Source organism: Hippoglossus stenolepis, chromosome 18 (assembly GCF_022539355.2).
Source record: "Hippoglossus stenolepis isolate QCI-W04-F060 chromosome 18, HSTE1.2, whole genome shotgun sequence".
Classification (NCBI taxonomy): Eukaryota; Metazoa; Chordata; class Actinopteri; order Pleuronectiformes; family Pleuronectidae; genus Hippoglossus; species Hippoglossus stenolepis.
This window is the reverse complement of record NC_061500.1, coordinates 19918278-19946200: the sequence shown is the minus strand read 5'-3', so window position 1 is coordinate 19946200 and position 27923 is coordinate 19918278. Positions and strand designations below refer to the sequence as shown.

The following is a 27923-nucleotide window of genomic DNA, read 5'->3' as shown; positions in this document are numbered from 1 at the left end:
TATATACCCATAACACCACATGAAGTATGGATGGATGTTTCAGCTGGATGTTAATATCATTTGGTAAATAGGTTATCTTCATCTCTTTATGCTTCAGTTACACTGAGGTACAATTTGACTTTTAAAGATTACATTTTAACAAATTATTGATAAAACACAAGTAAGAACCATTACATATAACCATCTTGTTTTGCTAATAATCTCACTTCTGATGAGTAAGGGAAATGATACAGTAACAACAACCTATATGTCTACGTAGATCGTAAAGTAAGGCTTTTATTGGCAAAAGCCTTGGTATGTTTCGTAATGGACAAGTATTAATCTGCTTTGTTATAAAGTTAAGGGCTAGTAAAGTTCTTCTATTCTGATATGAACTATGTGTAATGTGAAGAGGGTCTTTCTAATGCTCTGTGAATGAGAATTTTGACTCAACTCAGTTTCTTCTTCTTACAGCTCATGTATTTTTTAATTTTAAAGTGCCATGCTAACATATTCATGTTCTGATAAAAATGTTGGCAGTACACTCCAAAACTCCCTTCCAGCATCGTTAAAGTAAGTTTTTGGTATCATTGTTTTCTAAATGAGAAGTGTATAGTGGCAGACAGGGGCTTGATGTGGAAATTGAAATCAGAATCACACACAAATAAATGTATCATTTGTTTTACAAACCACAAATATTGGACAAAGCGAAAGCATCTTTTTCTGCAACAGAAATTACTTCCAACAAAAACTTAACAGAAAAATATCCAGAGTATGAGAAAACTAAACAGCTACATTGGTGATTGAGCCTTAAAAATATGCTAAAACTGGAACCTGTTATTTTCATTCATTGTTTATTTTGCCATACCTTTACCAGTGGTCTAATGCCACAGCCTGGCGAACTAAAACAAAACAAAAGCCTTGAAGGGGAAATTGGTGTGACTCAGGTTCTGTGTCCTCACTGAAAAACCAGAGGAATGTACTCACCCTCCATCATTATGAAAGGGCACTTTGAAAGACAACCATTAAAAGCTTCATTGTTGCCGTGAATGTGAAGCTAATTGGACTAACCCTGTGAGAGGAGCTGCTGAGTTCTCCAGGCCTGTTAATTTGAAGAGTCACAGCTGGCTACTCATGTGTGCCTCTACCCATCCTGCATTTCACTTCTGCCTTTGACTCTGCTGAGTAGAAAGCCACACAAACAATATGGAAAAGGAGTGACCCTATAATTAGCGTGGAGATGATCTCATAGTTTCCTTGCCAAATATACATGTAAAAAAAAAAGAAGGCATTTCAGGCCAAAAAGCAAACATAACAAACCAGAGTAGAGACCTTAGTAAGACCAGAGACCAGCATACTTGTTCAAAATGTCAAGTTGAATGTTTTAATTTGAAAAGACGCATATGATTGAAAACAAAAAAAAGCATATTGTGTCTTGTGCGTTTGCCCCTCAGTAAGCTAGAGAGCACCAACTGCTGCATGCTCATAGGAAAGCGCTCCCTACCTTTTAATTAGACCACCTCACCAGATTAGGCCTCATTAGGCTGAAAAACTGGAGTGCAGCTAAAGCCGATGCAGGCCTCCAGCGCATCCCACTTTAATTGCTTCTGTAATGGCCTCGGCTCAGGCCTTTGAAATCCCATTCCTGTGGGTAATCAGCCATGTTTGTCTGAGAACCCAAAGCCTTCCTTACTTACTCCTCAGTCTGAAGCACCTATCTGTAACTCTCACTCTAGCTTTAGCCAAATCATCCTTATCACTCACAAGACAGCTCTTCTGAGAGGTCTCATTTCCTTTCCAAGTTTGGAGCAATACATTTTTGACTTGATTGAAAAAGAAAACACAACATCATATAGGTTTCATATACTGTAGCACACAACTCAGCAGGATATTAGTGCACTTAAACCTTTCATCTCAACCATCCTTCACTCTTACACAAACTATGAACAGCAGTTTTAAAAGTAAAGACTTGATTTGCACAGCAATGGACATTTAGAGTATACAGCACATGTCACTGCTGCTAAATCTCTTGTGGAACAATCTTTCAAAACACAATTATAAACACTGTAAAACCTTAAATGCATTAATGATGAACTTTCATCAACACCTGAAGAAAAGAATGTACATAATAATGAAGTATACAAAGAAAGACATTCCTACGGAGAGACAGCCTTGATCTTCTTAGCCCTGTAGTTCTGTAGTTGATTTGCTACCACACTGTGTATCTCAACTGAATAAATGTGTACAAACGTAAGATCATTTTCCCAAAAGGCTTAAGTATTGAGATCACACGCTTTGGTAAATAAAGCATAAAACAATAAAATACAAAATAGAGGCTAATGTTACCATGTAGTTTGCTTGCTTCAGATTACTGACATATGAATTCATGTAAATTTGAGGCTTGGAATTTGACCTGATGATGTGAAAAGCCAGAACATGAAAGCTTTGACAATTCATCCTTAGGGGAACATGGGTGTCTGATCTACATGTCATGTTAATCCATCCAGCAGGTGTTGATAACAATTTTCAAAAGCAAATATTCCAAAGTTAGACTCCAGTTTGTACCTTCCAGCAATTGTTTAATTATTGATTGGGATGAATTACCTATGTTCCAGCTTCATCTCTCTCAGTTCGACTTCATATTGTTTTGAACTAGTTAAAAAAGTCAATGTTCAACTGATAGGAAATCCATCTAAAATCCAATGACACACTTTGGAAAAGGATTGTTGATAATATTATCATAAATAATAATATAGAAGTTGGTATTTAATTAATTAACAAGTTTCAAATAGTAGTGGCCAACACAAACAAATAAAGCCAGCTGAGTAAAATACATTGAGGGGGAAATAAATACCTGGAGCCTACTACAGTGACTCACATGGTAAATACAGCATAATTAACTATTTCAGATATAAAGAACTGTCTCTAATTAAGACATTTTTCTGTCTATCATGTTCGTAAATCAAGGCCCCAGCCCCAATGTGAGAATTTCCAATATAAACAAACTAGAAAATATTGTTATGTTAATGAGGTGATTCTGGGCAAAAAAAGCCACTTCTGTCTGTGGTCAGAGAAGCAGTTACCAAAACCTACGTTTTTTATTAATATAAGATCCGGAGGTCACGTCTGAAAACAGCTTTTCTTGTGTGTGGAGGGAAACATTCAGTAGTTGGAATCACAACTCAAGAATCAAAACAAACCAAAAACTGGTCAACGTACAAGTGTGGTCTGTTATTTTGGATTTAAAAAGTTCACCCTCTACAGGAGTCACATTGAGTTATAAGGCTTCAACTTCTCCCCCATTTGCCATGATAGTTCTTGCCACTCACAGTTCACGATAAACAACGGCCTAAAGAATAAATAATTTCCAACTGCTAAGAGCACACAGTACGTGTCCAGATTCACAGTCCACCTACACAGACAAGTCAGTTGCTGTTGGAAAGTTGAAGCCTAAACCAGTATATATCCAGACTGTGAAGTAACTGTCCATCAGGAGGGAGGAAGGTCAGGATTCACAGTGTGAAGGAGGGTGAAGAAGTGACGGAGGAGGAAGGTGGAGGAGAAGGCACGCATTTGGTTTTCCCATCCTCTCTCTCAGCACACCTGTCAACAGGGGGCAGAGATCATTATAAACGAGGAAATAAAACAAAAATGTTGACATCCTGAAACATCCGCAATATGTTTCCATTCCTCTGTATCACATCCTTTCAGCCACTCTGTTATTAGTAACAAGTGTGCCAGTGCATTTACATCCAGCAACATGGCTGTAATAACTCTATCATGCTGTAGTGTAGGTGTCTCCCCAATATCAAATTAGGCATTCCCATTTTTCTGTTTTTCAAATCTAATTTTGGAAATGTATCCCTTCATTCTGATGGAAACAAGGTGAGAGACTCACAGTAAATGGTCCAGCTGGTCAGGAGTCAAACTGGGGACCAGCTGCTAAAGGTGTATGTGCTCCGACCATTCGGTCATCGGCTAGCTCCATATTCAAATCAAATCAAATCAAATTTTATTTGTACAGCCCATATTCACAAATCACAATTTGTCTCATAGGACTTTAACAAGCTGGGACATCCTCTGCCCTTAACCCTCAACAAGAGGAAGGAAAAACTACCCAAAAGAATATTGCTTTCATGATTTCTGACACCTTTAAGTAATCATCTCGTTGCTCTGGAGAGCTGTTTATCTTGATAAGTTCTTAACACTGTGTTTGGATTCGCACACTGGTCTATAATATTTTAATTCACACAGATCCTTATCATTTTATATATGTATATTACCTTATATATAACCCTAACCCTATCTCTATAAATACCAGAATCTCCCATTAGTCATCATTAATCTCTCTTAAATGTTATTAGCTGTCCCTCTCTCTCTCTCTCTCTCTCTCTCTCTCTCTCTCTCTCTCTCTCTCTCTCTCTCTCTCTCTCTCTCTCTCTCTCTCTCTCTCTCTCTCTCTCTCTCTCTCTCTCTCTCCCTCTCCCTCTCTCCTCCCTCTCTCTCTCCCTCCTAGACTTAAGTATGATCAGATATTACCATCTGAATAACTGGTAGAACCTGAACAGGTTAGCAAACATAAACACAAGTCTATTCTTGAGCAATTTCTTGAGCAATTTCTGTCTCCAGATGTCATTAAGACCCAGAGGGAAGCATATTTCATTCATCAGTATTTTCTGTGGCTCAGTAGTGAGAGCAGGTTGTCCACTAGGTCAGATATGCCTAATAGTATACACAACCTCTCACCTTCTGATCAGACATCATGCTGTTGCTCTGCAGTGAAGCTGGGTGTCCACTGTGCAGACCTCCTCCTGGTTGGTCATGCTCACAGAAGATAGTCCCATTGACGTAGTGAAAACGATCACCTGGGACCAGGCGGTTCCTACAGGTCGCACAGGTAAAACACTAGAAAAAAGATATATGTAATTATATGGTATCAAGTAACTATCAAGATTAAAACACTGATAACAATGTTAATGATGTGGTAATATCAAGTGGTACAATTATACCGTCACCCTCACTTTAAGGTGGTAAACGTTGCCTTGAACTCGCATCACCATCTCACTGGCAGGTATAGACTGTCCACAAGCACTGCAGGCACCACTGTGTCCGAACAGCCTGCAAAGCAGAAAAGCATTACACTACATTACATTTCATTTAGCTGACGCTTTTATCCAAAGCGACTTACAATAAGTGCATTCAACCATGAGGGTACAAACCCAGAACAACAAGAATCAAGAAAGTACAATTTCTTCAAAAAAGCCAAACTACAAAGTGCTATGAGTGAGTGCCATTTAAGTGCTACTAAATACTAAATACTAAATACTAAAAGCAGAAAGGCATTCAACCATTTGAAAACCTGTACATCAACAACATTCATCAGCCACTCATAACTTCAATCTAACCCTCACCCCTTCAACTCTAAAAATAAGTTGTGCTATTTCCCCGGCCTTTGACTGAAAAAAAAAGCCATCACACCTTCCGACAGCATTAAGATTCTGCCTCGTTGAGTCCTAACCAGATCACTCATGTATCTGTGACACAAAGCGGCCTCCCACTGGTACCTGAAATAACAAGCCAACACCAGCACAGACCTTTGGGTTGTTTTCTCACAGTGCTGTTCTGTTTATAGTCTGACTTCCTTGTAACGTGTAACTCGCTGCCTCAAGTACACACACAAGAGTGATATACAGAGGTTTTCTCAGTACAGGCTACACAAAGCCGCGCTTCTTTCTCAGGTCTAATGATACTGTTGTTTGTTTCCTTAACAGCTGTATGTCATGGTTCATGTGCTGCCATAGCAACCTCACCCATGTGGATTTGTTGTTGTGTGGTGCCTTGAGGCCATACACATTATTGACATGGCCCACTCTGCACAGCACATCACACATGTGGTGCAGGTGATGGCGATTCGAAAAATAGAGGGTAATGTTTACTGTGCAGTTTAACTTGCTGGGTAAGAATTAGTGACATCAGACACAGCTGATGGGAATGTCATTCTATGATTTTAGATACTTTGGCATAAAATAAAACCCATGTTAACAAGAAGTTCAAAACAGAGAACATGTTTAACAAATACCGACAAGTCCAAACTTGTCTGTGTTCTTTGAATGCAGCAGCACACGTCAGCGTTTCAGCACCTGAGCTGCAGGAGGCTGATGACTGTAATTAGAAGCTTCTGTCATCATTACAGCTTCCTGTGAAACTAATGCACTGTGTCACTTACGTACACTCACAGCCTGCTCTTCAGTGAGGGCACAGGGTAATGATTTTTTTCATCTTAATCCAAACATTTAATTAGTGCCCCTGAGACCTGAGATACATATCTACCTACTAATTCTGTGGGCCGAGTTGAACAGGTCTTCTTCTATGTGATTGGATATACTACAGCAGTAACTGGGTCAACATTTCATAATTTGCTGTGTCAGTTAATTTTTCATAGCAGTGCTCACATGACCAAGTAGTGTATCTTATTACAGATTGTGCTGTAATTTCAGTCGACAGTGAGAGCTTTATTTCACAAGTAGGGTCCTAGCAGCCACTGTATTTTTACTGGACTGATATACAAAGTCTGCTGTGTCTTGGGTTCCACCTCAGCCTCGAGCTGTGGCTTTCCACATTCAGCTTTTTGCCCTAGAGATGAGGGCACCCACAGAATCCCTATCTGTGTAAGTCTGATCATAGACACTTCTTACACACTGGCACACTAAGTGCAAAGAACAAAACACAGACACAGGGTAACACACATTTAAAAAATTTTAGCACGACGCAATTTTATTCCTGGACCGGTCATGATGAATATGTTTTTTGTTTCCTCACTTCCCTGCTCAGTTTGTCAAGAATAGTGAAATAAAAGATGGAGTTCACTAAAAGGAGTTATTTAACTTGACCGATTAGGCAAATCAGAGGGATCGACTAAACTTTTAATTTAGACTGTACAGTTGCCAGTTAGTGTAAAGTGTAACTAAGTGAAATTAAAGCAGGCAGAATCATTACTTCGCGCACAGATATTTTTGACATGCAGTAAATGAGGAAAGGCGGAGCAGGTTTTTAGCTGAACGAGGTTGTTCATGTCCCGTGGTGTTGTGTCCATTGTGTTCAAGACCAGTTACATATCCCAAATATAAACTGCTACCCACCTTTTAGTTTTTTAAGGTTGGGCTTTTTGGATCAATGTTTCATGAATATATGGAATCTTAAATGAATGTAATGCACGTTAGTCTCACAGACATATAGACTGATTTATTTGAATTCCATTAAGTCCGTCACCCTACCCCTAGAGGAAGATCAAAAGGAATATTCAGTTCGACTTTGCAGCTCCTTGTTGGCACTACACAACACTGCATTTGTCCTTATTAGGGCCTAAGGTCACTGGTATTTCTCAGGATTTCTACCTCTGCCAAGGAGGTTATGTTTTCATCTGTGTTTGTATATGGGTTACTTAGCAGGATTACACAAAAAGCGATTGACATAAAAATGTGTCTACGGTTGGGGCAAGACTCGACTCGGAATATTATGCAATCGGCCAATTTTCTTCTGTTTACCCGGATTTCCATGACTGTGTTTTGATACATGAGCTTTTCCATCTCACCGGCAGTCCATATGACAGATTGTGCTGTTTACTCATGACTCTGTCAATTGCTGTATTTTCATTAGAGCAACCTGATGCCAAAAAAATACAATTTGTAAGATCTTTTGAACTTTTCATTATCAAAAAATCTGAAAAAGAATTTGTGCCGCATAAACAAAATAGTAGACTTTTAGCATATAATATGATTATATAAACATGTGTTTAATAATTGTGTCAAGTTTGAACCCTGAGTGTATTAGTTTATAGTGGGAATATTATCAATATACTTCAAATAATACTTCAAATAATCTTTCCAACCCACACACCTAGCAGTTTCACAAAATAACTCCATCTCATCAACAAAATCTTTCTCAAGATATTTTTACACTTAAGTCACCATTTTGAAACATCTCCAACACGAACATTTTTAACAGGATAGTAGATAGAAAGTATTATATACAGATTGTGATATGTACTCTCCATGCTCATATTCTAGATCAATTTAAACATATGCGGATGGATTTAAGAAGTTTCTGTTTCAATCCATTATGCTCTGCTACTTATCTTAGTTACTGAAACTAAAGTCTAAGTTTCACGATGTAACCATTTACTGCTGAGGCGGTGCTCAAAGGTTCTGAGTGACTTCTGCTGGGTGACTTCTGGGTTTTCCGCCAATCTAAAGATAGTGGGCTGTTAAAGAGTCTTGAGCTAATATTTTGAGGGGATGCAAAAAAGATAGTTTTAGATAAAGACTTTATTAAAACTCAAAATCATGTTACATGTACTGTTACTGTAGTTACGTTTCAGGATAAAAATGTAGAGCAGGAAATGAATATAATAGGTTCCCTTTAAGATTAATCACAAACGTATTTATGGACATTGCCTACGTAGGGGTAGGTAACAAAGAAGTTAAAGCCTCATGTCCCATAGCAATTACACTATTATTTTTGGCGAATAAGTGAGATTGTTGAGTTAAAGTCTTATGAGTGGATGCTCTTGGCTTCTGTTCTTATCTCGTTGTCTTTTCAGTGCTCCTCGAAGCCTCTTTGAACTTTGATCCAGAGAGCTTGTAGATGTGATGTGACAGGGAGAGACTTACAATATAAGGACCCTATGATTGATAAAAAAGGCAAGGGAAGGGATACTGTGGTTCACATTCAGACAGAGGGAAGCACCCATTCTTGTGTTTGTCTAATGAAAGTAAAATAAGACCATGTTACTTTGTTCATAGAGCACTGCTTAAGGCATCTGAAGCCACCTCAGAGTAGATACGTTTCACAAGCTCTCTATCCAGTCTATTGCTAATATTTTTGATAAGTTCTTAACACTGTGTTTAATTCGCACTGGTCTATAATATTTTAATTCACACAGATCCTTATCATTTTATATATGTATATTACCTTATATATAACCCTAACCCTATCTCTATAAATACCAGAATCTCCCATTAGTCATCATTAATCTCTCTTAAATGTTACTATTAGCTGTCCTTTGCATCCTTCTCTCTCTCTCTCTCTCTCTCTCTCTCTCTCTCTCTCTCTCCTAGACTTAAGTATGATCAGATATTACCATCTGAATAACTGGTAGAACCTGAACAGGTTAGCAAACATAAACACAAGTCTATTCTTGAGCAATTTCTAAGTCTCCAGATGTCATTAAGACCCAGAGGGAAGCATATTTCATTCATCAGTATTTTCTGTGGCTCAGTAGTGAGAGCAGGTTGTCCACTAGGTCAGTGGTTTCCCCCTCAGCCCCTCCAGTCCACAAGCCAATCACAAAACATTAATTTGTGAATTTAGTGTGATAGAAATGCTCACAGCATATAAAAGTGCTATATCAATGTGTTTGACTGGGCGAAAAGCCTATTCAGACTATTTACCACATAGTAATCGTTCACTTTAAATGAGTTGACCTGAGTTCTTACCACCTAAACAGTTTCTCAGTAGGGCTCACCTGATGTAGTCGTTCTTACAGAGGATCATTCCTCCTTTGCTGTAACAGGTGCTGCTGTACTCTCCCAGCTGAGCGTGGCAGCACGAGCACTTGAGGCAGCGCGTGTGCCAGTATCGCTCCATGGAAAAAAGCAGGAAGCGGTCTGCGATTCGATTTCCACATCCTGCACACGTCCTGCCTGCTGTTCCCACGCCACTGCCCATTACAGCAACAGCAGGCGCGTCCACTCTATTGTTCACCATAGCAACCTGAGGACATGGCAGCAGGTAAAGAGAGAGTAGAGCACTAGTCAATGAAAAATTATGGAGGCACAACAGTGAAAATATCAGCAAAATATATATTTGATGAAAAACGTAAAATATATAGAATCCTTCAATGAAAAACTTCAGATTGCTCTGAAACTAATGTCACACAACTAAAGCATATGCAGTATAGTTACTGCAAATATGAAACCCCCACACAAGCCTTTGTTTTGCTTGGAATGTGCAACAACACATTGCATTAAGAGAAAAAAGATATGTACACATACAGAGGGTTGAATACACTTTACTGTATGTATAGTTATATGTTTGTTCAGTGTGTATGTACACTCACTTACTTTTGCATTTTGTATTAGTAATAATAAACTTTATTTGAATAGTACTAAATAAGAATAAGAATAAGAATAAGGAAAATGAGCAGCAGAGTCAGTACGTGTGTATATGCAGTGTTACCTTTCCCTCAAGTTCTGTGACTATCATACAAAAGCTACGCAATTCTTTTATAGTAATCAACTACTTATGGACATCAATTTGGTCCAGGACAAACGTGATCACTATAAGTGGTTTCCACTGTACTAGACATTTTTTGTGGGAGGCAAAGCTGCCTCGCAATTCTCTATGCAGGAAAAACCCTGGCCCGTCAATGATCTGTATATCTTTAATTTATTATCTTGGGAAGCAGGGCTCCATCTGATTTGCAAAATATATTGACATGCAGAGCTTGGCACATGGAACACATTTATCGCAGTTGCAACCTGAGATCAGCCAGCCTGTCCTTGTTAGCTGTCCCTAGGTCAAAGCTGGCTACCCAAGGTGACCAGGCTTTCTCTGTCAGGGCCCCGAGGCTCTGGAACTCCCTGCCTGACAAGATTAGACTCGCCAACTCACTACCGATCTTTAAATCACTGCTCAAAACATAGTTTTATAAGAAAGCATTTTTTGTAATTCTGGTACTACTGCGTTGTTTGAACTCATTTATTCCGTTTATCTTACTTTTATTGCAACCACATTTTATGTAGTTTCTTAAATACGACAGCTTTTGACTCTGCTGCTTATGAGAGTGGGTATTCAGTTTAGTTTAAAAAAAGCATAGAGGTAATGATGTTTGATCTACTGAGCGGGCCACATGGCTTTTATAGCACTGCCCTACAAGCCAGTAGCCAGTCAGATTTACCTTTAGCCTCAGCGTACCCTCTGGTTCGGCTTTTAACGTTATTCCGATTAAAAGGCTGAAACACGCCGAAGATTATTATTATTATTTTCATTATAACAACCAGTCTGACAGAGCTCAAATGTCATGGTCACACAACCGTTCCACTTCAAGTGGAATTGCGGCAAATCTGGTGATTTCTTTACAAAAACACCCAACAAGAAAAAAAGAGGATAAAGGAGCTTGGTCCAGACCGACCCGATTAACAGACTCAGCAGCAAGTGATGAAGACAAGCTTACACCTGGGGCTCTTCCTGTTCTTGTTATGAGAAACAGAGGTGACTAACTGGATGTGGTGTAAGTAATGTTTTTTGGTCAGAATGTCCTCACTCCATAGGTTCATCCTACTGTCACAAGCAACAGAGAAAGAGAGAAAACGAGAAAAAGAGAGCTGTTAAGGACAGCTTATACTAGCATTTAATTCAAATTCCCGTCATAACATTTACTGGGAATGGGGTTCGGGTTCGGGTTAGCCCTAACATACAGGAGACAGAAACACAGCCCTGTCTCCCCAAATTTGGCTCTTGGCAGCAGATGCCATCAACTGGTTTTGCAACTTGCTGGTAAAAAGCCTGGTGCCATTTACATTTTGGTGATGGGAATGTGAAACCCCAAAAGGAAAACACACACGTACACACGTACATAAGCACCCTCCCATCACAGTGTTGTTGTTTTACACTAAACGTGTTGTGTCCAACTCAAACCAAACCACACACAGTCTTTGGACCCACAATGAACTCTTATCTGAACTTGATAATATGTCCCCAGAGGAAGCTCTTTGAAGTTGTGCAGGATCGGGTTGTCCAATAAACATTTTGGCTGATGTATGACCCTTTGCTCAGGCGACACTTTCTGGAGACATAGTTCAAGTACTTCAAGCAAATCCAAAGTTATGGGAAAAATAAATAGTTGGAGGTTACAGTCAAAGCAACAGTGCACATGTGCCATCATGCAACATTTACTGTATTTCTTCAGCTCTAATTTTTCCATTACAAAACTGAATGGATTTCATGCCCAGCTGGGAATAATACTGCTATTGAATAACACCTAGTACAACATAGCAGTATGTGCTACTCAGTAATGAGTCAGCTACACTGGCTCTTCCGCACCTTCCCCAATTCATAATTACTGCCAACAACAACATAAAATAATTGCAGTGCCAGATTTCATTTTTCAAATGCTCAACAGTAACATCATTTGTGCTCTTGAGTGTGTTTAATTTCAGCAAGGGCATGTTTAGCTTTACGGCGAAGCCTTCCCACAAGATTATTTGAGACGGCAGCAGCTGGTGCGCTGTAGTGAAGCAGGCTGCCCTCAATACCCTCATTTTCTGAGCAGACACCTGGCTCTAATCAGCCACAGGAACGCCATGTTAAGCCCAAGGCTACATTAAAACCACAAACAGCCTCATTCATGGGACCAAACCTTCCTATTAATGAAAACATATTCACAAACGAGCAGATCTTTTGAACGACTTGAAAAAGCGAGTTCTGTTATATAATTTACAAATTAGTTTCCAATGCTGAGGTTCCCAACGATAGCATTAACTTCTCTTTTTAGAGGCTGCAGATCATTTAAAGGTGTTTCTTGTATTTTTCCTCTTTGCCTTCCTTTTCACACATGCGGTCTGACACAACAGTTTTGCATTAGAGAAAAGTAAAATCTTTGAAACTGTGTTTATTCTACTGTGTGATGTACAATTTGGATTGAGGCTGATGCTTTGTAACAACTCAGTCTCAGTGTCATGTTTACGTACATATAACTGAGCTCAAAAAGTTCCACAAAGTGAGGTTTGCAGTTCAAGTTCAAGAGATATTGTTAAGTTTAATATTCTTATGAATTGTACATAATTGTCTGACTTCCTGATTGGTAAAGCACAAGTTATACTTACTGTGACATTTTTTAGCCAGAGCTGTGACATCAGAATATTAGCACATTCAAAATTATAATGCATACAAAATAAGACTTAGTTTGCCAAGGATCACTAAGTGAAAATAACAGGACGGGATAAATGAGACAATGTGTTTCTCAAAATTCAACATGGAGTCAGAGATGAACCTGAGGATTCTGGGAGCTGGTTTTTTACTTGGCAGACTGGTGACAAACGTGCTGGAGTGAAATCTCAAAGGTCTAGTTGGGGACAAAAACAAGAAATTCAGTTTTGTTGGGAGCTGCAGGAAGCCGAGATATCCAGACACCGTTCTCACTAGTACATTTGTGCAAAGAGGACAGATTCCTTTGGCCCTCAGCTGTTTCACAAATTGGCAACATATAACAGTATCAGCATAACAACCATAAGAGACACAATTTTAACCTGAGGAATTTAAAATATCACCAAATCATTTTGAGAGACAACAGTGAAGCAGATGATGATCAATGGTTTTAAAAAGAACCTTTGGTTATTCTAATTAGCAGCAGTTAGATGGGTAAGGTATTTGGTATGTGTATTAATCTTTCGAAACACCATCAACTTCCTCTGAGTTCAGTGAAGCATGGGGCCCTTCCGTCTGCATTAAGCTTGTCTACATTACATTTTATCTGATAAAATATAATCATTATCAGATCTTTGCAGACAAACAAGGCAATAAAGCAGCAGTGTGGCTCAATTCCGTCAGCATTGCGTAGCGCAAATGATAGAGACACAGAGAGGAGCAGTAAATTACTGAAACAACCAGTAAAAACTGTAATATCAATTTACGGTCCCCTTGTTCTGATGGCTCAGTACCACCCGCTTGTCAACTTGCCAAATACAGTGCTATGATAAAAATGAACATATTTATTGACAATATTACATCATTATGTCATTAGTAAAGGTGATCTGCTTACAGTTCATGTTACCAAAAAAACATACTAATTATTTAGTTGTATGATTAAACGTTCTAGGACACAGGGTTAACACCTGATGACCTCATAGACTCATTAAACTTTGCCATGTTCCTTTATTTATGAAATGTCAGGGACCATCATTCAACCAGAGGGCTTAATTCAATTAGTGGCTCTAAAAGGAAACAGCAGTGATTGTGGATGAAATACAGAGAACAGGGCAGGTCAATTGTCTGCTCCATGCTTTGGTGAGAGCAGGAGTAAAGACAGCTTATAATCACATTGTTTGAAGGCAGGAGTTTGGTCTCATCAGTTCATTTGGCCCAGTAGGTTTAGGACTACACAGCCTGACTCCAGAGCCGAGTGATGGGTCAAAACATAATGAAACAGGACTACTGAGCTTACATACGAATACTCACCCAACTTTTGGCTCATTTTACTGTGTGTTGATAATTAAGACTGTGTCCACACTTTTCTGTTTTCATTTTAAAACAGTATTTTGATCCATCCAGTCAACTGTTTAACTCCATATCAGAGGTCATTTCTGTCCATTCCAACACACCTTAAAAGCTATCACATGACCAATACATACTAGTCATGCTCATGCCAATAAACGGCAAACAGAATACTATTAATGTGGAACAAAATACTATAAATAAGGAACAGCAAGGGCAAAATTAAGACATGGGATTTGACTGATAGACCCAATGAGGGAGCGAATGTGATTGACTGCTTCCTTGTTTATTTTATTCTTTTCTTAAGTATGTATTTTTGATCACCCAGGTACGGAAGCCCTAAACGGACATGTGATCCTACACTTTATTTCCTCTGTTTTCCCGTGATAACGACTTAATTTGAGTTGTTATCTAGTGATAAATAACTTGGTATCACAAGATAAGTCTATATAAAGCCTATCATTACAGGAACTGTTGCATTCAGTGTAGCAATGTCCGATGAGCAAGATCTTGATCATCACATCATATTTTTCTTCAATCAAGGACGGACACAGGCCGAGATTGCTTTATGCCTTGCTTTTACATATAACCTATATATGAGTTTATAAAGCACAAAACAAATGCAGAAAGTCATCCATCAGTTGTTGATTGACAAAATATTAGATCCTGATCTCAAATTAATTATTCTGTTATCTCGGGAAAACAAAGGTTCGTTATCTCAAGATAACGAGTTAATTATCTCGTTATCACGAGATAACAAAGGTTTGTTATCGCCAGATAACGAGTTAATTATCTCGATATCAGGAGATAACAAAGGTTTGTTATCACGAGATAACGACTAAAATTAACTTGTTATCACGGGAAAACAGAGGAAATATAATGTATGATTCCATGTCTGTTTAGAGCTTCCGTACCCAGGCTAAAATGCTTCCCCAGAGTTTTTATACTATAACACTAAAACGAGGCCAGCAGCATTTCCAAAATTCTCTACTTTAGGGATGAGAACACTCTGCGTGGTTGGCAGGCATAAATATTGTAAAAGGGAAATGGTAAACCCTAAAATGGATTAGCCAAAGCATCCGAGGTGTGTAACTTCATGCAGTGTGTCAGGGTTTGACAGTGAGAAGGATCTGAACTCTCAAGCTTTTAACCACTTCTTCCATTCACCATGTCAATGCTTCTGCAAGTGTGCAAGTCTGTTTGTTCCTCACCTACACTTGTACTCTTCTCTGTGTCTCACCCCTCTCTAAGGACGTCCTTGAGTGCAGCTCGCTTTAATCATTTCTGCTTTCTTTGGTCAAATGAGAAAACAGATCATTTGAAGACAAATGACTAATTGCAGCAAGGTCCTCTGGAATCACTGCACTTCCCAAAATCTGCCACTGTGACCAATAAATATAATCAATAAAATACAGATTACTGTATCAGGCATGTTCACAAATAATCACAATACGGGCTGCTGCACACTAGAGGATTTTCAACTCTTGATTGATATTAAAAACTTGGTAGACCACAGACTGATTTAACCGATTTGTAATCTTATAATCTTCAGAACACAGACACTGGACGATTTGGCCAGATCGTCCGACCACACACTTGCCATTTGTAGGAAACAATCTCACACTGGCGATTCCAGAGACTTGAAATTTCACAGACCCTCATGATATCTTCTTTAATTTTTTTATGACGGTTGGCAAACAACTTTTAGGCACATTACTGCCACCTTTTGAAATGGAGTGTGGAACACTCGCATGATTAAACATTACTTCAGAAGAAAAACAAACAAGGGGGAAGGCCAACGTCTTGTTTTATGTTTTGCAGCTAAAAAAAAACACAACGATGGATGTAGTCATGGCGGAAAAGACGTATACATTTTGCAGTGCGAGCTGGAGGTGAGTTGGAAATGTATTGTTTTTATTCACAGCTGTACAAGTATGAACCATCTGGTTGGTGTTTCTTCCCGCTCAGCTCTCTCTCTCTCGCTATTGCAGGTTTCTATTGGAGCCGATTATCATAAAAATCAAACATTTTTAAAATTTACAATTTGAGATCAGGGAGGCTCCGACTCAATCGGTAGCATTAAGATTATTTTGTAAACCCCTCACACTTCAGGATTATTTGGGCAGATAATCGGCACAGCAACAATGTGAGTGTGTGTGTAGAGTATGGGCACAACCTGTCTTCCATAAACAGTTGATATTGTCTGTCATGTGGGTGGGTGAGAGTGTATAGAGGGGTAAACCCACCACAGACTCTTTTTCTGCCAGGTAGAGCTGCATAATTACATTTAACTAACTTCCCCCCTCAAAAACAAAGCCAGTGATCCACCATGTGTGCTGTGCCTAAACACACTGTCTGACCTTCTCAATCTTTACTGTGTATGTCTCCCCCCCCAACCTTTCCAGGGCAGTTTAGTGACAAGCAGAGACGTGCAGAGCCCACTTCCCCTGCAGGAGAAGCAGCAGCGGCCAAAGAGTACTTCACTGTCGGCCTGCAAGTGACACATTCAATGTCTCCCTCAGACATGCCACGTTCTGCTCTGGTTAAAGAAGTCATTTTTGAACATCAGCAAACATTTGCAAAATGCACAAAACAAAGTGAATCATCACTGACATAAGCAACAGTTATTGGTGGATAAATATAAGCCTGATAAACACAGAATATTTGATGACAGCACAGTGAGAAATGGTCTCTTCTAAACGAACACTGTGGCAGACACTGCCCGTTCACTGCAGGAATGAGCTGCAGCTGCAGTCAACTGATACAGATGTGTTGTGAACACATGGAAAGCGAAGAAGGGACGAGAAAAACAAACAATGTGTTACTTAAAAAAAACACGGGAAGTCAACAAACATCTGCAGCAGCATGAAGAGAGCAGCCAACTAACTAACTAACTAGTTACTAATAATAACACTCATCATAATAATGTACCTTTTGATTTAGGGTGCTGGATTAAATGTCCTGCTCGCCTCAGCTGAAGCCCGGGAAAGGGCCAGATGTTGCAAAAATAGCCGTAAACTTTGCAGCTGTTGTAATCCACGCGCCAGTGTCAGTGACTGACAGACAGTCGCTTCTCTGAGGAGTCCTGGTGTCGCTCCTGTCTCCTGCTCGGTCTCCTCTGCTGTCTCCTGCTCGGTCTCCTCTGCTGTCTCCTGCTCAGAGCTGTTCCTGTGAGGACACACTCTCAGCGATCAGGACGCGTTCAGGACAAAGTGGCAACCCACCGTGACGTCACCCATTGGTTTGCGAACTGCCGTTTTGAAGCAAAGGCTATAAGCAAGTATAAAGATGGACGACATGACTGCTCCACAAAAATTAAGCCAAAGCGTCTCATTCGCCACCTGGTGGCTGGCTGCAAGTGCTGCAGGTCATAAATGCTTATGTTATTATAATAATAATAATACATTTTACTTATAGGCGCCTTTCACAGCACTCAAGGTCACCTTACAAGGCAGGGATAAAACAGAACAAAAAAAAACAATGTATCAAAAATATCAATAACATTACGGGTGTCTGGTGAGAGGGAGATCCAGAGGCTGGGACCAGAGCGGCTAAATGCTCTAGATCAGGGGTCTTCAACGTTTTTCAGGCCAAGGACCCCCAAACTGATGGAGAGATGGAGCAGGGACCCCCTACTATATATATTGTATAAAATAGTGTTTTATATTAAACTGGGCCTAGTGCCATGTATAAACATAGCTACCCTGTTATTGTGCATTCAATACTAAGCTATTCAAATAATACACAGGTTCATATATTCATGTTTTTATTATTGTGTGTCGCTGAATGTGTGCATTGCTGACTGAAAGATAACGTCTTCTGCCTCCATTTATCCGTTCGCTACATGTTGGATTCATGTTAATGTGTATTTAAAGACATTTAAATTTGTGGAGAAAAAATTGGTTGTAAAATTTGTTTTTAATTTAAAAAATATAAAAATGTGTCTAATCAAGCAAAAATGTCGCAACCCCCCTGCAGTACCTACTCGGACCCCCTAGGGGTCGCGGACCCCCTGTTGAAGACCTCTGCTCTAGATCCCATGTTGGTCAAGGGGGCAGGTGGTACAGTGAGGTGGATATAATGTTATGTTATGTTAATGGGTGGCAGCTGGACCAAAATAAAAAGTCAAAGATGGTTTCTGTCAGTTTACCTAGTTCTTATCACACTGGTGTAGGTTCAAGTTCTTTTTTCTTTTTTTTCTTTGGTAAAGAAAATGTATATATTTAATGAATTGTTTGTCAGCTGAGACTGAGTTGTGATTGCTCGAGCGCATGTTTCCACTGGATCTCATTCCAATGGCTCCATCCCCCATTCGCTACTGCACAGACTCTGTTTCCAAATGCGCAGAGTTTTTTCTGGATAGTGGGAGGAAGTGGATACACATCATCCATCTTTATATACAGTCTATGTTTTGAAGAGTTTGTATTTTTGCCAGTGCCATCTGGGCTTTTTGAAGCCGCACAATACCATATTTGGACTAGTGGGCGGAGCTGGAGAGGAGTGAAGGGTGGGTCTGAACTCTGACCTGCAACTGTCAACACCGTGCTCCCGACTGCATCATGGAAACTGTAGCTGCTCATACAGTTAGATTCTGTGATTGGAGGTAAACTATATAGCTAAAAGTGAAAGTAATCTAAATAGTTGTATACATTTCCACATTATATTTGATTCATTGTTTTGGTTTTGGTCAATTGAAAAAACTGTATTCAACTAGAGCAGGCAGTCTGGTTCAGTAAGAAACCCACTGCACACCATCAGCCCTGCGACAAACAGCACAGACACACAGTTAGTGACAAACTGGTGAACCTAGTGAAGCATTTAGAAGCCAAAAAGTCGGAATCTTCTCACACGAGTTGGTGGAGACCGGAGTAAAACCAAACAGAGAGAGAATAATGGAGTCAGATTTGTCAAGGGAGTAGAGAAACTACCCCAAATGAATTGAAATATTGCTCCATGTTTTTCTAAATGTGTAAACAGGCAGATGTTGGCTAACTGTCAAATCAAATTTAAGGTGATAATATATGGACATCTTGTTTTTCTGCCTAGAGTAGTAAACAAATAATTTTGCAGGTTTCAATCGAAACAATACTGATGGTTCAAAGAAAACTGTAGAATTTTTTTTGTGATGCCATAATATGATAAATAAGTTCACGACAAACTGCCTATTTATAAACCTATAGTGAATAGTTAGTTATTATAACCACATGCAGGAACTTTGAATGTATATCTTCCACACTCGATTGCAACAAAAATGTGTAAAGTGTGACCTCTGGTGGATAAACTGCTAAGCTACAAAGTTGATTCTCATGCTGAGGCAGACATGTGAAACAGAAACGGTTTAATCTGCACTCTGCAGTAGTCTCATATCCCCAAAAAATGTTTTCAATTTGCTAACCCCCCTCCCTTCATCTTTGTCAATTGTGGTCATGCTTTGGACATTGCTATATCTCTCCATTTGTTAGACACAGTCTTTTTATGTCATGTGTTATATCTATTGCACTTTTGTCCGTCCTGGGAGAGGGATCCCTCCCATGTACCTCTCTCTGACGTTTCTACACTTTCTTTCCTTTTAAAAGGTTTTTTGGTAGTTTTCCCTCTAGTTGATGGTTAAGGGCAGAGGGTGTTGCAGCTTGTTAAGCCCTATGAGGCAAATTGTGAGTTGTGAATATGGGCTATACATATACAATTTGAGTGGCTGGTTGGTTGGTTGATGGATTGAAAAGAAAGAAAATTGTATCAGGGCAGGGCTATTCAACTTCAATAGCATGTGGGCCAAATAGGAAAATCGCTGGGGGTTCATGGGCCACCCAGAATATTTGTCAACTGGTGGCTACAAATAACTTTGTAGATTATTATGAAATAAACTAGGAACATAATAAAATTTTTTTCAGACAGCAACCAGTCTATACATACAAGAAAGCTGTGGTTATAAGGCTTAATGTACAAAGATTACAACACATTTGGTAACAAATTTGGCCATAAAAGCCAAAATGTGTTGCCTCTGGTACATTCTTATGCCAATGTTCCCTCATAAACACTAATCTTGATTATTGCATATTTTTAGTTTTCTACCTGATTGTTGACATGCAGTGAATTACTTAAAAGGAAAATTAGGAATTAGAAAATTAAGAATGAACATTCATTTTATGTCACACAAAGCAGGAGCAAATGATTCAGTGACAACATAAACCACAAATGTGATGTGGAGAAAACATATTGTGTATATATAGGGGTATCTTAGTACCCAACTTTAAACTGTATTTTAAGGTTGGATCTGTATCTGTTACCTTTTGTCACTTATTAAATTGATTTGATAGAAATACCTCTGCCCCATGGCTCAATATTGAGAGGAATGTGATTGACCCAAGTCCATTAAAAACATTTGTTGACAGATCTTTCTGCTAGGGAATGTAAACTTAAATATGGACATTAGCACAACCACAGAAGAAGTAGTTTCCAGGAAGCTGCCTTTGAAATCAAAGTAACGTGTGAATCAGTTGGTTTCGATGAAAACAAAAGGAAAGCCAGAGTACAGTTTTACCGTCATTCTTTGTATTTGGAATATGGCTGAGACATGTATCACATGGCGATGCTGCACACTCCGTACAGCAGAGGGCGAAATGCAGCTTATAGCTGACATTAGTTACAGTCGACCAACAACTAAAGAAGACATCAGCCTTCCTATGAAAAAGTGATCAGTTGTACACAGAGTCTGGACACCGCTCACACGGGACGCACTGCTGTCTGTAGCTGTCTGTCCATGACAGTAACCAGGAAGAAACCTTTCGATTCGCATTCTGCTTTACTCGGCCAATCAGCAGCTAGCATTGACTGTTAGCCCTTAGCGTTAGCACATCACGGACTAACCGTTAACTCATTGGAGTGAGGAGCAGTGGGACAACAACAACAACAACACCAAGGCCTGTGAGTATTAGACATGGGTTAGTTTACCTTACCTCCATAGCCAGGTGTAGTGTTGTTAAAGTATGTGGCTTATAGTTTACATTGTGACGGTGTCATCAGCTGTTTGTGAGACGCAGACAGGAGAGGAAGATGTCGTCGGGAAGCTAAACATACCGTCCCTGTCATTAAGAGCGGCTGGTATGCGGTGAAAAGTGCATGAGGATAATCTTTTACTAACGTGCGCGTTTGTTACGCTGTTAGACATTAGCTACGCAATTTACGGTAACGCTCCACCCCCTGCCCACACCCACAAATACAGCGCCCATGTTGCTTTCAGTAAACAGTATACAACACAACTGATTTCACTACTGTAGACTATCACTAAAGCATCCAGTAAACAGTGTACAACAGAACTTACTTCACCTTTTTGTCGATATTTTGACAGTCAGAGCAGAGGGCTGTTGATCCATGGACATTGTCATGAAATAAATGTTGTTAGCACTTTACCCTAAACATGAATTAATTACTACTACTTGCCCCCCCCCCGGCAGTGATGTTTTATTTCCTACACATGGTGTTAGAGATGTTCTTTATTTCAGGCAAAGTGCCCCAACTTCAGCATAAAACCATTTGGGGAAATCTGAAATCACAACAGAACTATGAAAATGAGTAAATAAATTGTATTTTAATATATCGTCACCCTCTTAAACTAATGGCCCAAGTCATTTTTTCAGGTTTTTCAGAAAACACAAAAAATGTTACCAAATATTGAATATATGATATTTATTAATAATTTCACTCAAAAAGGTTATGACAATAGATGACTATTGACATACTAATAACAATGTCTGTCAATTATGTAACATAAGAGGAATACATGACTTTTGAACATGCCTTTGTGACTTAAGCAATTTTAAACCTTCAACTCTGTCAACAATAAAGCATAACTAACTAACTAACTAAACATAATGCTGAGGAGGCATGTGCATCTCCTTAGTTCTCCCTCCAGCTCTTCTTTGCTGGGTTCTGGACTGATGCCTATTAATGTGGCAAATTGTCAAAGAAGTGATGACACACAACGGGCATGACGTGTTTCATTGACTGGAGGTCCTGGAACTTTCTCTCCTTGATTGGCAGAGCACATGGAAACATTCTTATCCATGCTATCAGCTCATTTGGCACCTGTACCCTTTGTGGCAGTGCTTCCCACGCAGAGTCCTCTGAGAAGGACAGCTTGAAATGGACCTCGCATTCAGTGCTAAACTGAAGAGCCCGCAAGTGATGCACAGTCAGATCTCCAGCTTTTTGCCTGGTCTGATGCTAATGAAGTAAGATCCATTCATTTTCAGGAACTCATCATGCTTGAGCACCTTCACATGGTAAGGGGATGGCCTGATTCTTGCAGTCTGGAGTATGATGACGTAGTGAAGTCGGGGTGAAGTTATCCGTAACTATTTTGCGTTCAATAGTACTATGCATGCTGTCACACTCCATTTGTGTGTGCCCTGCAACAAGGTATTTCTGTGTTTGACTTTGATCTCCTTGAGTTTCTGGATGGTCCTGGTCACACCTTCAAAGGATGGGGTATAGTCTGGATCGCTTATGACATCATCATCATCAGATATATCCTCTTCATGGTGTGGATGTGCCTGCTTGGCATCTTCAACAACATCAATGGGAGTGTTTAAGGTATTGTCTGCTCCATCTGAAACAGAGTCTTGGCCTGGTACATGCTGCTTCATCTCTTCGACTGCCCCATTGTCATTTTCAGTGGATGAGGCCTGATCGGTATCAGAATTGTCAAGTGCATCTCCTACCAAAAAGGAAAAACATTTCAACCCTTTGAGGCGTACAGTCACAAATGTGTGATCCTTCTGAAAAACATTCATTGCCTCGTGGTCACTTGTATTAAGCTACATCAGGGATCCCCTAGGGACGCACAAGCTGTTGTAAAGAGGATCCTTTGTAATTTTTTTGTTATACACATAATTTCTAGCTGTTAGATTACAATACGGTATTCAAATCTTTCTTAATTAGATCATGTAATGTGGAAAAAATGAGACATAAACTGTAGATGAAATATTGTTTGAAAAGACAGAAAAGAGTTAACAGAAAGCCTATCACTTGTAACAGCCACAGATTCTGGAGCCTTTCCACTCTTTGCTAAATGCTAGCTTCATGGACCTAGCTATTTTGCTGACTAAAATGCTGACTAAAAAGACTGAATAAAAAGACTAAATAATTATGCAATATTTATAGCCTAGCCTATATTATTGTAAACCTCATCACTTACCAATAGGGGACGAGCCCTGAATCATGGAAATAACTTCTGCGGCTTGGTAGATTTTCATTCTATTTGATGCAGCCGCCATCTTGAAAAGCTTGTAAAATTGCCTAAGTCACATTGTCTTTTGACTTAGGCAAAATAAAATGGCCTAAGTCACACTCTTGACATAGGCCATTATTCTACAGGGGTAGAATCCCATGATCTGTTCAACTGAGGATGTAGGCGATTTTACCAGAGGTGGCCAGCATCATGAGGAGATGATTTAGGCAAAAAAAATTCATTTTTGTCAAAAAATGACTTAGGCCATTATTTTAGGAAGGTGACGATATGCAATGAACAGTTGCGGAGGTCTAAGATTTGTGTTACTTCTCAGTGTGCTATGCGGTGTCGTCATGTTTTCCTAACTCTCTGTAAGTCGTCAGGGGCGGCTCCTGTAGTGCAGTGGAGGGGCAGGAGGGAAAGCCAGTAGGCAGAGAGAGGAGCGAGACGCAGAATGCTTCTGTTCTTCAGGAAGAGGAAGCCCAGCGATGACTCCCAAAAGAGACTGGAATATCAGCTGTGCCGGGTAAGCAGAATGTGTCCACCAGATAACCTCCAGTCACTGCCTCACTTAGCAGCAATTTTTTGTGATTAGTTTTATGAGATTATATTTTTTTCATCCATGAAAATCTATCACCAAAGCACAGAGCTTTTTTATAACATTTTAGTTCACATAACTATTGCCTTTATCTCTAAATAATAGGACCTCTATTTCAAACAAACCCAGTAATTCTGATTCCTTGCTCCTCAGTCTAAGGAGGCGGGTGCCGATGACATCCTGGATATCTCAGCTTGTGAGCTCTCAGATGTGAGTATGTGACTGTGAACAGTTGTGAGACAAGCATTACTGATTGCAGTAAAGAACAAAATGTGGTCTGAGAGATGGGATCTCTTCGAGCTGTCCACTTGTGATAGGATCACCCAGGATGGATGTTAATACCAGGTCTGAATGGAGTCCGGTCAAACATATGCAAAATATAAGTGGCGAACCTTCGCGAGCTAGGAGGCGAAAAAAACGTTTGCTTCCTGGGGCAAGGCAAACCGCAGCTTGGCTTTGAGTGGATTTGAACTTTAGTGAACTTTGACCGGTAATATTCACATTTACTAATGTGTGACTGGGCACTAATATTGTGCATGTATATGTGTCCTGGGGTCTCATTTATAAAACAGTGCGTGGGATTCATACTAAAAGTGTACGTGCGCACAAAAGCCGGAAATGGCTTACGCACAAGAAAATTCCAATTTATAAAACCGTGCGCACGCACACCTGAACGTAATGTTCACTTTATAAATCACAGTCCACCTGGAAACGTTCGTACGTGGATCTGCCTTCAAGTCCGCCCTGCACACGCCCACTTTCAACCATAAATGGTCAATGCAAAGCACGTCATGAATATTAAATGATGCTGCTGACCAATGGGTTTCCACGGCGGCCAGTCATGACAGAGTCACGGCATCAAGCGATGAGAAGAGGAAGCAAAACTTTCTGAAACTGACATCGAGGTGTTTGTTACTGAGGTGGAGGTGAAGAGCGATTTTATGGGACAGCAGTGATGTCACTAATAAAGACAATACACTGATACTCTGCTGCTGCTGCTGTGGATAATACAATGTGTGCCCCAACTTCAGCATAAAATCATTTGGGAAATCTGAAAACACAACAGAACTATGAAAATGGGAAAAGTGAGAGTAAATAAATTGTATTTTAATATATGCAATGAACAGTTGGGGAGGTCTAATATTTGTCTTACTTCGCAGTGTGCATGTGGTGTTGTCATGTTTTCAAACCTCTCTTGTCCTGGGCCACATTGAAGGACAGCCTAGCTGATGTCTTCTCACCCTAGAGTTGCCTCTTATCACCAAAAGCTCTCTTGACATCTTTGCCAGCGTCTTTACACGTGTGTGGCTCTGCTTTGTTTTACCCTGAGATATTTGAGACTCTTTTTTAAAAATTTTACATGCCCACTTGCTCGCGGTGAATCTTGAGCAGTATCTCCTACTGTGTTCTTATATCAGCTGTTTCAGACAGTACCCAGAGCTTTGATGAGGGAGCTGGAAGGGGAAACTCAGGAGAAAGATCGGAGCCTTTGACTCAAACATTTGCGTTCTCACAGTAGGATGTCACAAGGTTATTTGGAGTTCAATGCAGCACTAAAGTAGCTGTAGGGAACGGAAAATATTGTTTATCCTTCTAAGTGTTTCACATGAATTGATTTATTTGTGAGGGGAGCTGCTTCCACCACATATTGATTATCTCTTCAAAATCTTTTCCATTTAAGTTTATTGTAGAGCTGCATGCAGCACAGTGATATGCTCAGCCCCTCTCTCTTCCTTGATTAATATGAACATAGTATAAATACATATTGTATGTTTTTAATGAATGTATAGATGTTTGATATGGTTAAGTGGGTGTGTGCCCTTATTGGTATTTGGACAGTGCATACACTATGGAAAAAATCAAAAGTCACCAAAGAGCCGTTGAAGCCGACTGACAGCTGATCCAGCTGAAACAAAATGTCCAATCATATGACGGTTCATAGGAGAGGACAAAAAGTGATTCCTTGCATCTTAGTCCCTCCAACTGAAGATTCCATTTTACACATTACTGCTGCATCTGCAACAGAAACCCTAATAAATTCTGTATTTATTAGTGTGTGGTTAGTTCTACAGATGATGACATCTTAGGTGTGCTCTGTTGCAGGTTCCCTCAAGTGCCTTTTCCATGTGCAAGGTTCTACAGAAGAAGGTAAGGATACACTGTGCAACTGCAAAGTTACTGGCTATGTATTTGTTATTCACTGTATGTAATAAGTACTTTATTACTAATATCGGTGTCAGTTTATGTGGTTGACCAGTCAGACAGACATTTCCTCTGTTGTTCTCCTACAGGTCTTTATCCTCCACAACAATGAGCTGAAGACAATGCTGCCCAAAGGATGTGACATCCGTTCCCTGGCCACTTTAAAGGTAGTGTAAACTAGACACAAGCATGATGAGAAATGAAAGAATATGACAGTGTTGTATGATTTACAAACTCCACACAGAGCAGGACCTCCTTTCTAATAGTCAACTTTTAAGCAAACATTTAATGATAGAAAATGTACAATATTTTAATACATATAGATTTATATATTTATATTTGGATAAAAAAATCCCTGACCAATGCCAGATCAATGAATTAAGCATGAGTGACTCAGTCTGTCTGCCTCCAAAGGTTTTGGATCTGCATGAAAATAAGATCATATCGCTGCCAGAAGACATTGGGAAGCTGGTTTCACTGCAGGTAACGTCATTCTGAACTTGACTCATGATACGAAGAGAATGAATGTGAACAAATGTTGCTCAGCTGCTTGCGGTAATTTTGTGTCCTGTCAGATTCTGAATGTGGAGAAGAATCGTTTAAAGGTATTGCCAGATTCCATCGGGGACCTGAAGCTTCTGCAGACACTCAATTTGAAGGGTATGATGCTAACTGCTTGTTTGTCCACTAGTGAGAGTATGCAAGGCCATGTACAAGTGAAATGACATTGGTTATGTTATTTTTTTGTTTAGTTTATTTTGTTAATTTCAGTGTAATCCTAAAACTATTTTACAAAACAAAACCATACACTTTTAAACATTCCCTGAATAAAAAAGGAGCAAGAAGAAGAAACAAACTTTTACCTGTCCCTTACATATATATATAACATAACAATACATTTATCAATTGCTATCATCATAACATACTTTATCACTTTGTATATAATAGGTAACTTTCTCAGTGAGCTGCCGTCATCAGTTGGCTCTTTGAGCAGCCTGCGCTCCCTGGACCTGAGTGATAACAACTGTGTCCAGCTCCCCAAACCTCTGGCCTACATCCGCACGCTAGAGGTGTGTGTTCTTGACGCATTGCATTTGAAAGATGTAAATCTAGATATGGTTTTACACAAAGTGTGTGTGTGTGTGTGTGTGTGTGTGTGTGTGTGTGTGTGTGTGTGTGTGTGTGTGTGTGTGTGTGTGTGTGTGTGTGTGTGTGTGTGTGTGTGTGTGTGTGTGTGTGTGTGTGTGTGTGTGTGTGTGTGTGTGTGTGTGTGAACTGTGACAGAGCTTTACACTTGATGCTGCCATGATGACCTACCCACCTGCATCTGTGTGCTCAGAAGGCACAGAGAGCATTCAACGCTTCCTATGCACAGGTGAACAAACAAACACACACACACACACACACTTCATAGTCTGTGTGGTTTTTGACTTAAGATCATTATTTTCCTTATGCTATTTTTAGTTGATAAATAACTTATAATTGCAGTTTTAAGATATATCTGCCTAGTGAAAACCAATTTTCTCCAACAAAAAAAAATTTCATATATAAGCAATACAATATATATACACTCACTGGCCACTTTATTAGGTACACCTTGCTAGTACCGGGTTGGACCCCCTTTTGCCTTCAGAACTGCCTTAA

At 39.7% G+C, this 27923-nt stretch overlaps 2 protein-coding genes across 8 annotated transcripts in view; one reads left to right on the top strand and one right to left on the bottom strand.

The window, feature by feature from the left end:
- Window positions 1-646: 646 nt before the first annotated feature.
- On the bottom strand, window positions 647-21410 carry LOC118125802 (LIM domain transcription factor LMO4.1). 2 transcript variants are annotated; one of them, XM_035184817.2, is made up of 6 exons: window positions 21207-21410; window positions 17182-17418; window positions 9503-9750; window positions 5001-5097; window positions 4726-4884; window positions 647-3582 (listed from the first exon to the last, which is right to left on the bottom strand). In XM_035184817.2, exons 3-6 carry the CDS (start codon window positions 9742-9744, stop codon window positions 3574-3576), a joined length of 507 nt encoding a protein of 168 aa, XP_035040708.1. In that variant the 5' UTR covers window positions 9745-9750; window positions 17182-17418; window positions 21207-21410; the 3' UTR covers window positions 647-3573. The 2 variants fall into 2 exon arrangements, with proteins under 2 accessions (XP_035040708.1, XP_047200325.1); XM_047344369.1 differs by lacking the exon at window positions 21207-21410 and having other exon boundaries at window positions 17182-17572.
- lrsam1 (leucine rich repeat and sterile alpha motif containing 1) overlaps window positions 20885-27923 on the top strand; it is a 23668-nt gene continuing 16629 nt past the window's right edge. For 2 of the 6 annotated variants that reach the window (XM_035184813.2, XM_035184810.2), the window contains exons 1-9: window positions 20885-21174; window positions 23856-24005; window positions 24231-24287; window positions 26181-26225; window positions 26369-26446; window positions 26694-26762; window positions 26855-26939; window positions 27228-27349; window positions 27564-27654. In XM_035184813.2, coding sequence (XP_035040704.2) covers window positions 23934-24005; window positions 24231-24287; window positions 26181-26225; window positions 26369-26446; window positions 26694-26762; window positions 26855-26939; window positions 27228-27349; window positions 27564-27654 — 619 coding nt within the window. In that variant the 5' untranslated portion in view covers window positions 20885-21174; window positions 23856-23933. Of the gene's footprint in view, window positions 21175-22502; window positions 22843-23855; window positions 24006-24230; window positions 24288-26180; window positions 26226-26368; window positions 26447-26693; window positions 26763-26854; window positions 26940-27227; window positions 27350-27563; window positions 27655-27923 lie in introns of all 6 variants that reach the window. The other 4 variants (XM_035184815.2, XM_035184814.2, XM_035184812.2 and 1 more) reach the window with 3 other exon arrangements.